This window comes from Nematolebias whitei, chromosome 22, assembly GCF_014905685.2.
Source record: "Nematolebias whitei isolate Nwh7 chromosome 22, NemWhi1, whole genome shotgun sequence".
NCBI lineage: Eukaryota > Metazoa > Chordata > Actinopteri > Cyprinodontiformes > Rivulidae > Nematolebias > Nematolebias whitei.
The window spans coordinates 29,127,472-29,142,998 of record NC_056519.1 but is presented as its reverse complement, the minus strand read 5'-3'; the positions used below and the strand labels follow the sequence as shown (position 1 = coordinate 29,142,998).

The window sequence follows — 15,527 nt, the reverse complement described above, 5'->3', positions numbered from 1 at the left end:
GTTCCAGAGTTACACTCATATTGATCAAAATAAGCGAGTTAATGTCACAGATGAGAAATGAAAAAAACAAATAATACGAACACCGTCAGCAGAGGTGGATTGCAAGTCAGTACACAGGTGCCATCTTACCGGAAGTAGGGAATTTGAAACCCTGAGCAAGAGGCTTTTTACATGTGGATATTTGAGGGCATTCACTCTGGGTCACAAACGCCTGCCCCCAAGAGGGACAAGGTGCTGGGAGCTATGAGTGTCCAGCTCTGCTAAATGCAAATGTTAGTTAGTGGCAGGAAGTTACAGAGAGACTGCAGGAAGTCTGTCAAAATAAAATAAAAAAATATAACTTATGAAAACTATGAAAAACATACATAAATTAGACACTCCTGCATATAAACCGCGGGGTACAAAGTGTGAGAAAAAAGTAGTGGCTTGAACACTGGCAATTACGGTAATCAATCAGATGAGACTAGCTCCTTAGTTCAATTCTGATATACATACTTTAAAGCAGGCATCTAGACAGCTGGAAAGAAAATGGTGCTCCACTAACGTTGAAGAATTTTACTTATCTTGAAGAGAGAGCCTGCTAACATACAAAAAAGTGTTCTATAAAACTAGAACTTTATTATTCATCTTTAATTGATGAGAATAAAATAACCCAAGGTTCCTTTTCATCACCATAGCTAGTATAATGAAAAATACTATCTCAGTTAATTCATATATCCCTACAACTATAGGCAGTGATGAGTTCATGAGATTATTTATAAATAAAATTTAAATTAAAATTTTTTTAATTGCTTGGACGCTGCCTACCAAGGTGCGCTAAGATTCATAACTGGCTGTAACTATCGTACCCACCATTGCATCCTGTATTCAATAATTAACTTGATGTCATTAACTTCATGCAGACTCTCACATTGGTTCATTTTCATCTTTAAATCACTTCTTGTTCTGTTGCCTTCATACAACTCCTCTTCCATGTCACTACGTGAGTGCAGATACAGTGTGCACTCTCAGAACATAATTACCTGCAGTGTTCCCTCAGTGAGGACTGAACTTGGCAAAAGGGCCTTCTCCTACTCCGCTCCCATTTCCTGGAATATCTTACAAAAAGACCTTAAGCTCTTGACATTGACCTCTCTAAGTGGCTTCAAGCATCTGCTAAGTTCCTGGGAACAACCATTGCAGACATGTTCTTGTTTTTAGTATCCTACATCGCCTTACAACCTAGCTGTTTTTTTTGTTTAATTTTTTAATGTAATTTTCTTTCACTTGTTCTTCTCAAATGGTATGCTTCCTTTTATGTTTGTCTACTGTTGTCTTTGTTGTTTACTGTTGTCATCACTCTTTATTAGAATCAGGTCTCTCATGTAAATGAGCCCCCGAGCCTCAGTGGTATTAACCTGTATAAATAAAGGTTGAATGAATATGGATGCAGTTAGAGAGGACATGGAGGTAATTGGAGTGAGGACAGAGGACAGAATGAGATGGAGGAGGATGACTAGCTGTGGCGACCCCTGAAAAGGGAAAAGCTGAAAGAAGAAGACGACGACTATGCCCCATAAGAACACACACCTGCCATACCTATGATGGGCTTCTGCAACACCAAGCCGATCACCTGTAAACAGATCCCCTCCAGTTGCAGAGTGATCTAAGAGATAAACAAACAAGCAAACAAACAAATAATTTCAAAACAGTGATAAAATAATTTTAATAGAAAAATTAAACTCTCCTGAAAAATGTTCTGTCATTTCATTTATAGAAGAAAAACATCAATAACACAACACAAAACTAAAAAATACCTTTATTATTGCAATAATTTTAATGCTTTTTCCATTTAGGTTTATTATAAACTATGGAATAACATACCATATTCTGATTTATGAAACAAATACATGCACACATCCAAATGCCTCAAAATGTTTGGTGTTAAAATAAAGTGCTTAAGTATCTTGCTGATGCCAAATCAGAAACAGATGAAACAGTTGAAAATGTATTTAAAAATAAGAGGAGCTTACATGTCATTTTAACTCTTCAAAAGGAGTAAGACAGCAATACCATACCATAGCACAGTGGTCCCCAACCACCGGGCCGCAGACCGGTACCGGGTCATGGGTCAATTTATACCGGGCCCACAGAAAAAAAAACAACAACTTTTATTTTGAAAAATCACCAGATTATCTCCACCACATCTGTCAATGATTCACCATTGACGCAGGTCAATATACACAAGTGGTAAGTTTCAGTTTCTGTTAAGATGCATGCACAGATTGGTTCTACAGTGCCCGTTCGGGTGGAGTAATTTAGCTGCATGGTCTGGAGCAGACAGGACAGGATGAGGTGTGCGGCCGTGTCTGCGCATTTGAAGGATCACTGCATATTTTTCAACCTGCCTGACAAAGAGTGACTATTAACTAAATAAAACTATCATTTTAAACAAAGCCTCCTAATATCACATCAGAGCTGGTTTTGTCTTGAACTTTTCTGAATTCACATCAGAGCTGTTCCTTTGCATTTCTGCTTTTGCTTGTAAAAAAATATCTGCCCCTAAAAGTTCAGAGTCATGGGCAATTTTATTTAAAAACAAATATAAGTAAAGTTTGGCACTATGCATAAGTTCCTGCGCTTTTGTGTACAATCTGATGTGTGAATCACTGCGGAGCAGGGAGGAGGATGAAGAGGCACAGCTGACCCCGGTGTGGGATATACTAATTAAATAAGAAATGATCCTGCACTTAATACACTTATAAATCACACATAAAGTGATTAAAAGTAAATTTGAAATACAGGTGCTGGTTATAAAATTAGAATTTGTGAAAAAGTTGATTTATTTCAGTAATTCCATTCAAAAAGTGAAACTTGTATATTCAATTGTTACACACAGACTGATATATTTCAAATGTTTGTTTATTTTAATGTTGATGTTTATAACTGACAATGAAGCAACTGACAAATCAGCTACCTCAATCTGTCCTCAAGTGAACACTCCTTACCTGCAGAGCTGCAGCGGTTTACATTTAGTCATTTCAATATTGAGTTTACATCCTTTGTTTCATGTTAATCTACTGTAATAAACATTTGTAAAATACACCAGAATGCAGGAAATGGCATATACTTTGTCCAAAATTCTCTGGGGTAGGACCCTCAGACTCCCGTTAACACCTCCCCCCCCAACCCCCCAACCACGCAACCCCGCCACCCACCCACACAAACCCCCCCACCACCACCACCACCCTGCATTGAAAAATGCAGTCTTTCCTGAAAGAGATGACGTCTAGATGGGAGCATATGTTGTTCTAGAACTGGTGTGCCCAACCAGTCGCTCGCGGGCGACTGAGCTGGTTCCCAGTCGCCAGCGAAGCGAAGCCTTGACTTGTATTCTCACAGACATAGTCTCGCGAGTTTTGGGTGCGGTGACACAGCGCTCTCACGAGACTTTAGGCTCAGTAGTGGAGTAATGTCGGTGCGCAGAAAACATGGATGGAAAACTAGCGAACAAGCAAACGAAAACTTATTATTTTCACACAGAGTGGGAGGAGGAGTATTTTTTTGTTTATTCTAATTCGAAGTCCATTTGCCTCATCTGTAATTCGAGCGTTGCCTTACCCAAAAAGTGTAACTTGGAGCGGCATTTCAAGACGATGCACAAACGGTTTGAGACAGATTTCCCTCTTAAAAGTTCTTTACGGACTCAGAAAGTGCGGGAGCTAAAAAACAAGCTTGCAGCCCAGCAATCAGTCTTCACTCGCCCCAGCACAAAAGGTAAAGCTGCTACGATAGCTTCCTACCGTGTTAGCCGCATCCTGGCTCAACATAAGAAGTCTTTCAGCGATGGACAAGTTATGAAAGAAGCGTTTATTGAGGCTGCAGATGCGCTTTTTCATGATTTTAAAAATAAAAGTGAGATCGTAGCTGCTATTAAAGACGTGCAGTTGTCCAGACAAACAGTGACACGACGATGTGAGGGAATGGCTGTGGATGTGGAGGAGCAGCTAAAAAAGGACGTGGAACAATGTGAGTGTTTCTCTCTTCAGTTTGATGAGTCGACAGACATGGTGGATGTAGCCCAGCTGTGTGTTTTTATCAGAATGGCCTTTGCAGACATGAGTGCAAAAGAGGAGCTGCTCACCATCTTGCCTTTGAAGGGACATACAAGAGGAGAAGATATTTTTAATGTGTTTATGGAGTTTGTTAATAAAAGCAACTTGCCCCTCTTTAAACTAATTTCTATAACAACTGATGGCGCTCCAGCAATGACTGGTCACACCAGTGGATTTGTTGCACTCTGCAAGCAGAATGATGCTTTCCCAGACATTTTGCACTATCACTGCATCATCCACCAACAGGCCCTGTGTGGGAAGATTTTAAACATGAAGGACGTGATGGATGTTGCCATGAAAACTGTGTGTTCTATAAGGGCCAGGAGTCTGCAGAGGAGGTTGTTCCGGGCTCACTTGGAGGAGGCAGGAGCAGACCAAACAGACCTGCTGCTGCACATGGACGTCAGGTGGCTAAGCAGAGGTACATTTCTGGACAGATTCAGTGAGCTGTTGCCTGAGATCAGGGATTTTCTGAAGCTGTCAGATCATGGTGAACATTCAAAACTAGAGGACACCCAGTGGCTTTTGGATTTAGCCTTCCTCACAGATCTCACCAGCCTGCTCAATGAACTGAATTTGGAGCTTCAGGGAAAGGACAAAAACATAATCCACATGATCAGTTCTGTGAGCACCTTCAAAAGCAGGCTGCAACTGCTCACAAGTCGGCTGCAACGCAGGGACCTGCGAAACTTCCCACACATGGAGGCAGAGCTACAGCGCCAAGGGAAAGAGGTCCCACAACTGGACAGTGCACACTATTCTAAGCAGGTTCAGAGCATCTCAGCAGAATTTGAGAGACGATTTACTGACTTTTCCTCCATCGAGCCTGTTACCAGCTACATGTGTTATCCTTTTGGAAATGTTGATGTGGATGACATTGTGTCCAAATTGGTGTCCGTGTTTCAGCTGGACAGCTCTGGTGTTGAAAATGAGGTGTTGAGTCTGCAAAATGACATTGGGATCAAATCCAGAGCATCACCTGGCGTGGATGGAGAGTTCTGGAGTCTGCTGTCAGAAGAAAAGTATCCTAACATCCGAAGATGTGCTTTGAACTTAACAGCACTTTTTGGATCTACCTACCTGTGTGAGTCTGCTTTTTCACACATGAAAATCATCAAGTCCAAAAACAGATCCACAATGAATGATGATCATCTGGAGACCTGCCTGCGCCTCGCAACCACCTCATACTGCCCATCTTATGAGACCCTGGCCTCCTCCTCTCAGTGTCAGAAGTCCCACTAAGGTAGAGACACATTTATTTTATACAGCTTGCATAAAAAGTTGTCTCCTATAGACACATCACGTTCTGTTTTATTTACTTTAAAGAAGTGAGGAGTAGGGATTGATGAAAAATTATGTTTGTTGATAATGAGACTGGACGAGTAGCTCTCGGCAAAGTGCCGACTTCAAAAGTAGCTCTTGGTTCAAAAAAGGTTGGGCACCCCTGTTCTAGAACCTGAACATAGTTCTCTGCATTAATGGTGCCTTTCCAGACATGCCAGCTGCCCATGCCACAAGCGCTCATGCAACCCCATACCATCAGTGATGCAGGCTTCTGAACGGAGTGTTGATAACAACTTGAGCTATCCTTGTCCTCTCTGGTTCGGATGACATGGCATCCCAGTGTTCCATAAAGAACTTCAAATCGTGACTCATCTGACCACAGAACAGTCTTCCATTTTGCCACACTCCATTTTAAATGACCCCTGGCCCAGTGCAAACGTCTGAGCTTGTGGAACTTGCTTAGAAATGGCTTCCTCTTTGCACTGTAGAGTTTCAGCTGGCAACGGCGGATGGCACGGTGGATTGTGTTCACTGACAATACTTTCTGGAAGTATTCCTGAGCCCATTCTGTTGTTTCCTTGACAGTGGCATTCCTGTTTGAGGTGCAGTGACGTTTAAGGGCCCGGAGATCACGAGCATCCAGTAGAGTTTTACGGCCTTGAACCTTATGCACAGCGATTGTTCAAGATTCTCTGAATCTTTTGATGATGTTATGCACGGTTGATGATGATAATTTAAAAGTCTTTGCTATTTTACACTGGGTAACATCATTCTGGTATTGCTGCACTATCTTTCTGCGCAACAATGGTGGAATTGGTGATCCTCTTACCATCTTGGTTTCTGAGAGACACAGTCAGTCAGTCACACTCATCACCTGTTACTCAATTCAATTCAATTCAGTTTATTTATATAGCGCCAAATCACAACAAAGTTGTCCTAGGGCACTTTACAGGAACATTCACATACATAAAAGCCAATTAGTAAAGTTCTCTATCTAAGATATCCTGATGCATGCTCAATAATCCAGGTAGAAAAATCCAAAAAAGTTCAATCTGGTCCTCTGGACATTCAAAAAAAAACAAAAAAACAAAACAAAGCAAAAAAATCTAGAAACGTTTCGTCTCTCATCCAAGAGACTTCCTCAGTCTGAGGTGCTGTTTTCAGCTCAGTCTCTTAAATAGCACCTTCTCAGAGTGGATCAACCAGTTTGCTGCTGACAACCAAAACCAGCTGATCACATGCTCAAGAAGGACCATCTGCCTAACAATGGGTCATTAGCACCTGATGGCTGTTTACTACTCACAGAGGGCTGAGTGATACTAGCAATCACAGCATTGTAAGAGGGGGACAGTTGAACCCGGAGGCCTCCACCCCTGTTTAATGATGGACGATTTCTTTTCACAAAGATGGCCTCCTTTACTCCTCTCTCAAACCATCGTTCCTCTCTGTCCAGGATGTGAACATCTTCATCCTTGAAAGAGTGACCGCTGGCCTGGAGATGAGTGTAGACTGCAGAATCCTGGCCTGATGATGTTGATCTTCTGTGCTGGGCCATCCTTTTGGCCAGTGGCTGTTTAGTTTCCCCGATGTAAGACTGATCACAGCCCTCCTGACAATGAACAGCATACACAACATTACTCTGTTTGTGCCGGGGGACTGGATCTTTGGGATGAACCAGTCTTTGCCGTATTGTATTTTGGGGTTTAAAAGCCACTGGGACGTTATGTTTAGAAAATAAACGTCTCAGTTTCTCTGATACCCCCTCAACATACGGAATGACCACTGGTCTGGGTCTGGGTTCCTCCTTTTCACCTGTTGGCTGACTGGAGTCCTGTTTGGGTTTCTTCTCTGCTTTCAGGAAGGCCCAGTTAGGATATCCACATTGCTCTAGAGACTGTTTTGTGTAGGATTTCTCCTTCTGCCTGGCTCCCGAGCTAGTGGGGATGCTGTCTGCTCTGTGATACAGAGTCCTGATGACTCCTAACTTGTGCTCCAAAGGGTGATGGAAGTCAAACTGCAAATACTGGTCTGTGTGGGTGGGTTTGCGGTACACCTCGGGTTGCAAACCGAGGTGTACACCCTTTGGAGCACAAGTTAGGAGTCATCAGGACATCAAGACACTGAACCCCTCATAGCCTCAGATGTGTGTCCCATCTGTGTATGAATGTGATAAAGCTCTGATTATGCTCTTTAGAATGATTTGTTCAATTAGCTTTTTTAGAGAGCTAGTAGAGTGCTGTATGAATGGGTAAATGAGGACACAGATTGTAATGTAAAGTGCTTTGCGTGTCTTGAAATAAGATAGAAAGGCTTATTAAGTACAGTCCATTTACAATTTACCATTCAAAAACAGAAAATGAAGGGTCATCCAGGTTTTTATGTCTTTAAGACATGCTTGTAGTCTACGTAGTTGATTGGATTCATTGGGTTTAATGGACAAATATAATTATGTGTCATCAGCATAACAATGAAAATTTATCCCATGGTGTTTAATAACTTTACCTAATGGAAGCATATATAAAGTAAAGAGTATTGGCCAAAGCAATGAGCCCTGAGGAACTCCATGACTAACTTTGGTGTATGAAGAAGATTTATTATTTACATTTACAAACTGGAATCTATCAGATATATATGATTTAAACCATTTTAGAGCTGTTCCTGTAATCCCAATATCATATTCAAGCCTCTGTAGTAAAGTATTGTAATCAACTGTATCAAATGCAGCACTAAGGTCTAATAGGACCAGTATAGACACAAGTCCATTGTCTGAGGCCATGAGAATATCATTAGTTACTTTTACTAGTGCTGTTTCTGTGCTATAAGCTCTAAACCCTGACTGAAACTCTTGAAACAGATTATTTATTTGTAGATGTTCACGCAACAGACCTGCAACTATTTTCTCTAGAATTTTTGAGATGAAAGTTAGATTAGATATAGGTCTATAATTGGCCAGAATTTCTGAATCAAGGTCAGACTTCTTAAGTAAAGTTTTAATTACAGCAACCTTAAAGCGCTGTGGTACATAACCATCCATTAAAGACAAATTAAGTAGATCCAAAATGTGGAAATTAATTAGGGGAAATACCTCTTTAAACAGTCTGGTTGGGATGGGATCTAGCAGACATGTGGATGGTTTGGATGAGGTTATTAGTTTTGACACTTCAGAGAGCTCAACAGGACAAAAACTGTCCAAACATAAATCGGGCTCTAGTGAATTTTTTTTTAAAGTTGCCTCATTTGACAGGAGAGTAGAGATAGTAGAAGGAAGGATGGTTTGAATTTTCTCTCTAATTGAAATAATTTTATTTATAAAGAATTTCATGAAGTCATCACTACTTATAGTTGTAGGAATACATGGTTCAACAGAAATGGGACTTTTCATTAGTCTAGCAACAGTACTAAACAGAAACCCAGTGTTATTTTTATTCTCCTCTATTAAATATGAGTAATATAAAGTTCTAGCATTATGGAGAGCTTTTTTATATGTTAGCAGGCTATCTTTCCAAGTTAAATAAAACTCTTCAACATTAGTAGAGCGCCATTTTCTCTCCTGGTTTCTAGATGCCTGCTTTAAAGTACGTAACTCAGAATTGAACCAAGGAGCCAGTTTCCTCTGACTGATTACTTTCTTTTTCAGTGGAGCAATTTTATCAAGTGAAGTTTGCATTGAAGTTGTAAGATGATCAACTAGATGATCTAAGTCACTGTTCTCTGATGCATTACTCTGCAAGACAGAGGAAAACATTGATGGAAGAGATTGTTTAAATTTGGATACAGCATTTTCTGATAAGCACCTGCTGAGATGAAATTTACTCTCAGTGACTGTGTAGTCATTTATTGTAAACTCAAAGGTTATTAAAAAATGGTCGGACAGAATAGGATTTTGAGGAACTATTATCAAGTCAATCTCTATACCATAGGTCAGAACTAAATCAAGAGTGTGATGATAAGTATGAGTAGATGTGCGGACGTTTTGGGTAAAACCAAATGAGTCTATTAAATTATTAAAGGCTATGCTTAAGCTATCACTTTCAACATCTACATGAATATTGAAATCACCCATTATGATGATTTTATCAGTATTCAATAGTAAGTCAGTTAATAATTCTGAGAATTCACACAAAAACTGAGAATAAGCGCCTGGTGGACAATATATAACAACTAGTAAAAGTGGTGTTTCTGATTTTCATTTTGGTCAAGAAAGACTGAGGGACAGCGATTCTAAAGAATCATAACTAATAACTGGTTTAGCATTATTCAATAATCCTGACTGAAAAATAAAAGCTACTCCTCCACCTCAGCCAGTTGTTCTAGGAACATGAAAATTTAAATATTTAACAGGAGTGGATTAATTTATACTAACAAAATCCTCCTGTTGTAGCCAAGTTTCTGTTAGACAGAATAAATCAATATGATGATCAGTTATCAGATCATTAACTAACAGGGATTTGGAGGAAAGAGATCTGATGTTCAATAATCCACATTTAATGATTTTATGATTTTGCTCAGGTAAAGTAACTGTGTTTATTTTAATAAGATTTTTATGGTTTACATTTTTAGAGCTGAGTTTTGGTTTATTTAATTTGAGTCGTGGGCGAGTTGACACTGTTTCAATGGGGGTGTGGGTAGGTAACAGAGGAGAAGCAGCAGAGAGGTGTGAAGGACAACAACTCTGCTTCCTGGACTGGACCAAGGGTTGGCAAAAATTTGGGGGATAAACAAAATCAGCCATATTTCTAGAAAGAAGAGCGGCTTCGTCCAAAGTGGGGTGGATGCCGTCTCTCCGCATCAGACCAGGTTTTCCCGAGAAAGAACTCCAGTTATCTATGTAGCCCACGTCGTTGTCAGAACACCACCTGGACACACAGTGGTTAAACGACGACATATAGCTAAACATGTCATCGTTGGTCAGGTTGGGGAGGGGGCCAGAGAAAACTACGGAGTCCGACATGGTTTTAGCAAGTCACACACCGAAGCAACATTAATTTTAGTGACCTCCGATTGGCCTAACCGGGTGTCATTACCGCCGACGTGAATAACAACCTTACTGTATTTAGCCTTAGTCAGCAGTTTCAAATAAGATTCTATGTCGCCCGCTCTGGCCCCCGGAATGCATTTGACTATGGCCACTGGAGTCCCTAAAGCCATGTTTTGGACTATGGAGCTGCCAATAACCAGGGTCTGCTTCTCAGTGGTTGTGTCACTGAGCGAGGAAAATTGATTAGAAATGTGAACGGGTCGGTGGTGAACTGGGGGCTTAGCCTTAGCACTATGCTTGCTCCGGACCGTCACCCAGCCGGCCTGGGGTCCCGGCTGCTCGGGGTCTGCTGGAGAACCGCTAACGGGAGCTAGTCACTGTGGTTTTGCGCTGTCTAAGGGGACCTGGCTAGCTACTGGTTTTTCTACAGCGTGGAGCTGAGCTTCTAGTTCAGACAGCCTATCCTCCAAAGATACCATAAGACTACATTTGTTACATGTATCATTACCACTAAAGGAGGCAGAGGAGTAGCTAAACATCTGACCCACGGAACAAGTGAAAACAGAGGAAGCAGTGAGAGAAGCAGTAGTCATGCTAAGCTAACGCTAGCAAGAGCTAGCAGAGCCAAATACACAAATAAAAACGAGAAGCGTTGAAAGATAAAAGGTGTTTTAAGCACTATCCAACAGTAGAAAAACAACTGTACTAAGTGTGTTTGTGAACTAGAATGAAAAACTGTGCAAAAGACAGATAAATCCAGAAAACAGAGACGACTCAAGCAAACAATTCACTCGCGCTACCAACAGACCAACAGGAAGCGACACAATACGTCTCACCACGATCGTGCATCGTCAGCCTCCCAATCTCCCTCCTTAAATAAACAATTTAAATTTAAATACTGTAATATTTTAAATAAACAATCCATACAGCATGGATTGTTCATTTAAAATATTACATCCATCCTTACATCCATCCATCCATTATCTTCCGCTTATTCCGAAGTCGGGTCACGGGGGCTGCAGCTTGAGCAGGGAGGCCCAGACATCTCTTTCCACAGCCACTTCTTCCAGCTCTTCTGGGAGGATTCCAAGGCGTTCCCAGGCCAACCGAGAGACATAGTCTCTCCAGCGTGTCCTGGGTCTTCCTCGGGGTCTCCTCCCAGTTGGACATGCCTGAAGCACCTCTCTAGGGAGGTGCCCAAGGGGCAAGGCAGCCTTACCAGATGCCTGAACCACCTCAACTGGCTCCTCTCAACATGGAGGAGTAATGGTTTTTCCGAGTCTCTCCCGGATAACCGAACTTCTCACCCTATTTCTAAGGGAGAGTCCAGCTACCCTGCGGAGAAAACTCATTTCAAACCGCCTGTATCCGCAATCTCATTCTTTCGGTCACTACCCAGAGCTCATGACCATAGGTGAGAGTAAGAATGTAGACCAACTGGTAAACAGAGTTTTGCCTTACAGCTGAGCTCTCTCTTCATCACAACGGACCGGTACAGAGTCCGCAATACTGCAGATGCTGCAACAATCTGTCTGTCAATCTCACGCTCCATTCTTCCCTCACTCGTGAACAAAACCCCGAGATACTTGAACTCCTCCACTTGAGGCAGAACCTCACCCTCGACCTGAAGAGAGCAATCTACCCTTTTCCGGTTGAGGACCATGGCCTCAGATTTGGAGGTGCTGATTCTCATCCCAGCCGCTTCACACTCTGCTGCGAACCGCTCCAGTGAGAGCTGAAGATCACGGCATGATGACACCAACAGGACCACATCATCTGCAAAGAGCAGAGATGGAATCCTGAGGCCACCGAATCGGAAACCCTCCGCCAGCTGGCTGCACCAAGAAATTCTGTCCATAAAAGTTATGAACAGAATCGGTGACAACGGGCAGCCCTGGCGGAGTCTAACTCCCACCCTGAAGGGGTCCGACTTACTGCCAGCAATACGAACCAAACTCTCGCACCGCTTGTATAGGGACTGAACAGCCCATAACAACGGGCCTCCAATCCCATGCTCACGGAGCACCCCCCACAGTGTACCCCAAAGAACACGATCGAACGCCTTCTCCAAGTCCACAAAACACGTAGATTGGATGGGCAAACTTCCATGACCCCTCAAGGGTAAAGCGAGGGTAAAGAGCTGATCCAGTGTTCCAGAGCCAGGACGAAATCCACATTGTTCCTCCTGGATCTGAGGTTCGACCAACGATAGGACTCGTTTCTCCAGTACCCCTGAATGGACCTTACCAGGGAGGCTAAGGAGAGTGATGCCCCTATAATTGGAGCACACCCTCCGGTCCCCCTTTTTGAAGAGGGGAACCACCACCCCAGTCTGCCAGTCCAGTGGCACTGCCCCGAATGTCCACGCGACATTGCACAGGTGTGTCAGCCAAGACAGCCCCACTACATCCATAGCCTTAAGGAAATCTGGGTGAATCTCATCCACTCCCGGATATGTTAGTAAAGTGCTGCTTTCCCCTCTTCAGCCGCCTGATGGTTTGCCAGAATCTCCTCAGAGTCGACCGAGAGTCTCTATCCAAGGTCTCACCGAACTCCTCCCACATCCGAGCTTTTGCCTCAGCAACAGCCAAGGCTGCACACCGCTTAGCCCTCTGGTACTCCTCAGCTGCCTCCAGAGTTCCACTGGCCAACAAGGCCCGATAGGACTCCTTCTTCAGCTTGACAACCTCCCTAACCCGGGGTGTCCACCACCGAGTTTGTGGATGACCACCGTGAGAAGCACTGACAACCTTGTGTCCACAGCTCAAGGCAGCTACCTCAACAAGCGAGGTGCGGAACATGGCCCACTCAGACTCAATGTCTCCCACCTCAGCTTCACAAAGCTCTCCCGGAGGTGAGAGTTGAAGATCTTTCTGACGAGTTTTTCTGCCAGGCGTTCCCAGCAAACCCTCACTACACATTTGGGTCTACTGGGTCTGTCCGGCATCTTCTGATCCAACTCACTACCAGGTGGTGATCAGTTGACAGCTCAGCTCCTCTCTTTACCCGAGTGTCCAAAACAAATGGCTGCAAATGAGATGACACGACTATGAAGTCAATCATCGATCTATGACCTAGGGCCTCCTGGTGCCAAGTGCACTTATGGACACCCTTTTGTTCAAACATGGTTTTCGTGATGGACAAACTATGACTAGCACAGAAGTCCAACAACAGAACACCGCTCGGGTTCAGATCAGAGAGGCCATTCCTCCCAATCACATCAAAGTGATGTCACACAGCTTCAGCTATGCAGCACGGAGCAGAAATATACTTCTTGATCAATTACAATTCAACAACTGAACATAGAAGTTCTAAAATAATTAAAAATAACTTTTAATACTTTTATATTTTGTGATTATGTTGATTTTTACGATGTGACATACTTTGAATTTTAAGTTGGAAGACAAAAGTCGATCGGAGCATCTGGACAGCAAAGGGTTACCCATTCACAAAGCCACAGCCCGAGAAATGTGTGTGCGCAGAGAAGGAACTCAGCTGATCGGCTGCATAAGGGTACTTTCCCATCCACTTGTGGGCTTCACAGATGGTGCAAAATCCATCCATCCATCCATTATCTTTACCCGCTTACTCCATTTTGGGTCACGGGGGTCGCTGGTGCCCATGTCCAGCAATCACTGTGCGAGGGGCGGGGTACACCCTGGACAGGTCGCAAGTACATCACAGGGCCACATAGAGACAAACGAGACAAACAACCATTCACTCTCTCATTCACACCTAGGGACAATTTAGAGTTACCAATCAGCCAACTTGCATGTTTTTGGTCTGTGGGAGGAAACCGGAGCACCCGGAGAAAACCCACACATGCACGGAGAGAACATGCAAACTCCACCCAGAAAGGCCCCTGGACCGGAGTTTGAACCAAGGACCAGCTCGCTGAGAGGCAGCAGCTCTACCAGTTGCGCCACCGTGCTGCCCTGGTGCAAAATCATTTAAAGTAATTTATTTTAAATAAATAACCGATGGCTCATCCATCAATCAGCCAATTGTGTCATGTCCAATCTTAATTTGAAAATCTGCGATATAGCGAACCTGAGACAAATGAACCTTGAAGTAGCAAGGGACTACTGTACAGTGATTTTTAATTTCTGTTTTTTTTCCTTATAGTGATTATCTTGGTTAGGGATTTATGAGTCTAACAGCCTCAGGGGGGAAGCTGTTCCTCAGTCTAGTGGTTCTACACTTAATGCTCCTCAACCTCCTGCCTGAGGGGAGTGGGGCAAAAAGTGTGTGTGCTGGGTGAGTGGGGTCCTTCATGATGCAGGTGGCCCTCTTCCTGCATCTAGAGGTGTAGATGTCTGTGATGGTGGGGAGGCTGATTCTGACAGACTTCTGTGCAGCCTTCACCACTCTCTGCAAAGCTTTTCTTTCTGCGGCTGTGCAGCCTCCATGCCAAACGTTGATGCTGGAACACAGGATGTTCTCCACTGCACACCTGTAGAAGGAGGTGAGGACTGAGCTTCCCAGTCCAACTCGCCTCAGCCGCATGAGGATGTAGAGTTGCTCATGTGCTTTCATGATCAGGCTGGTAGTGTTGTTTCCCTAGCTGAGGTTGTCATTCAGGTGCACACCCAAGTACTTGTAGCTGGAGACCACTTCCACTGCAGATCCTCCTATGTTCAGGGAGGGTGGAGTAGTAGGTATTAGTGGTGCAATGGTACATGTGGGTGTATTGAACTGTTTCGGTACAGAATGTTAGGTTCGGTCCATGTGCATACCGTTTCAGTTATTTTCTCACTCATTAAATTTTATAAATGAGAGATCATGCGTCGCAAAACTAAAGTTCCTAAGAGTGTTTCAGCACGGCACTATTATCTTGTAGTACGTGTAGCATTAGCAGCCTAGCATCTCATTGCGGTCTCCTGTTTGGGAACATTATGGTTTTCTTGTTAAAAGACAAGTGTAAATCCAAAGCTGTGTTGATGGTGTTTCACGGAGATTGGATCTGATGCAGGCAACATGTCTAACTTGTTAACGCACTTGAAACAACGTCATCCACAAGTGAACGTCTCTTCTAGTAGCTTTTTTTTTCTCCCTTGTCCTGTTTGGCATTGTGGCACTAAGAATTATTGTCTGAGTATCAAGGTGATGCCCAACAGATTTACTTTCACAAACAGGGCATTATGGCTGGCCTTAATGCTCCACTTGATATA

The 15,527-nt window shown here is 43.2% G+C and overlaps 1 protein-coding gene across 1 annotated transcript in view; it reads right to left on the bottom strand.

Moving 5' to 3' along the window:
• The window catches only part of ipo8 (importin 8), a gene marked incomplete in the record, with an annotated part of 477,409 nt that overhangs the window by 102,836 nt on the left and 359,046 nt on the right, over positions 1-15,527 (bottom strand). The window contains 1 exon segment of the mRNA XM_037695763.1: positions 1,579-1,645. Coding sequence (XP_037551691.1) covers positions 1,579-1,645 — 67 coding nt within the window.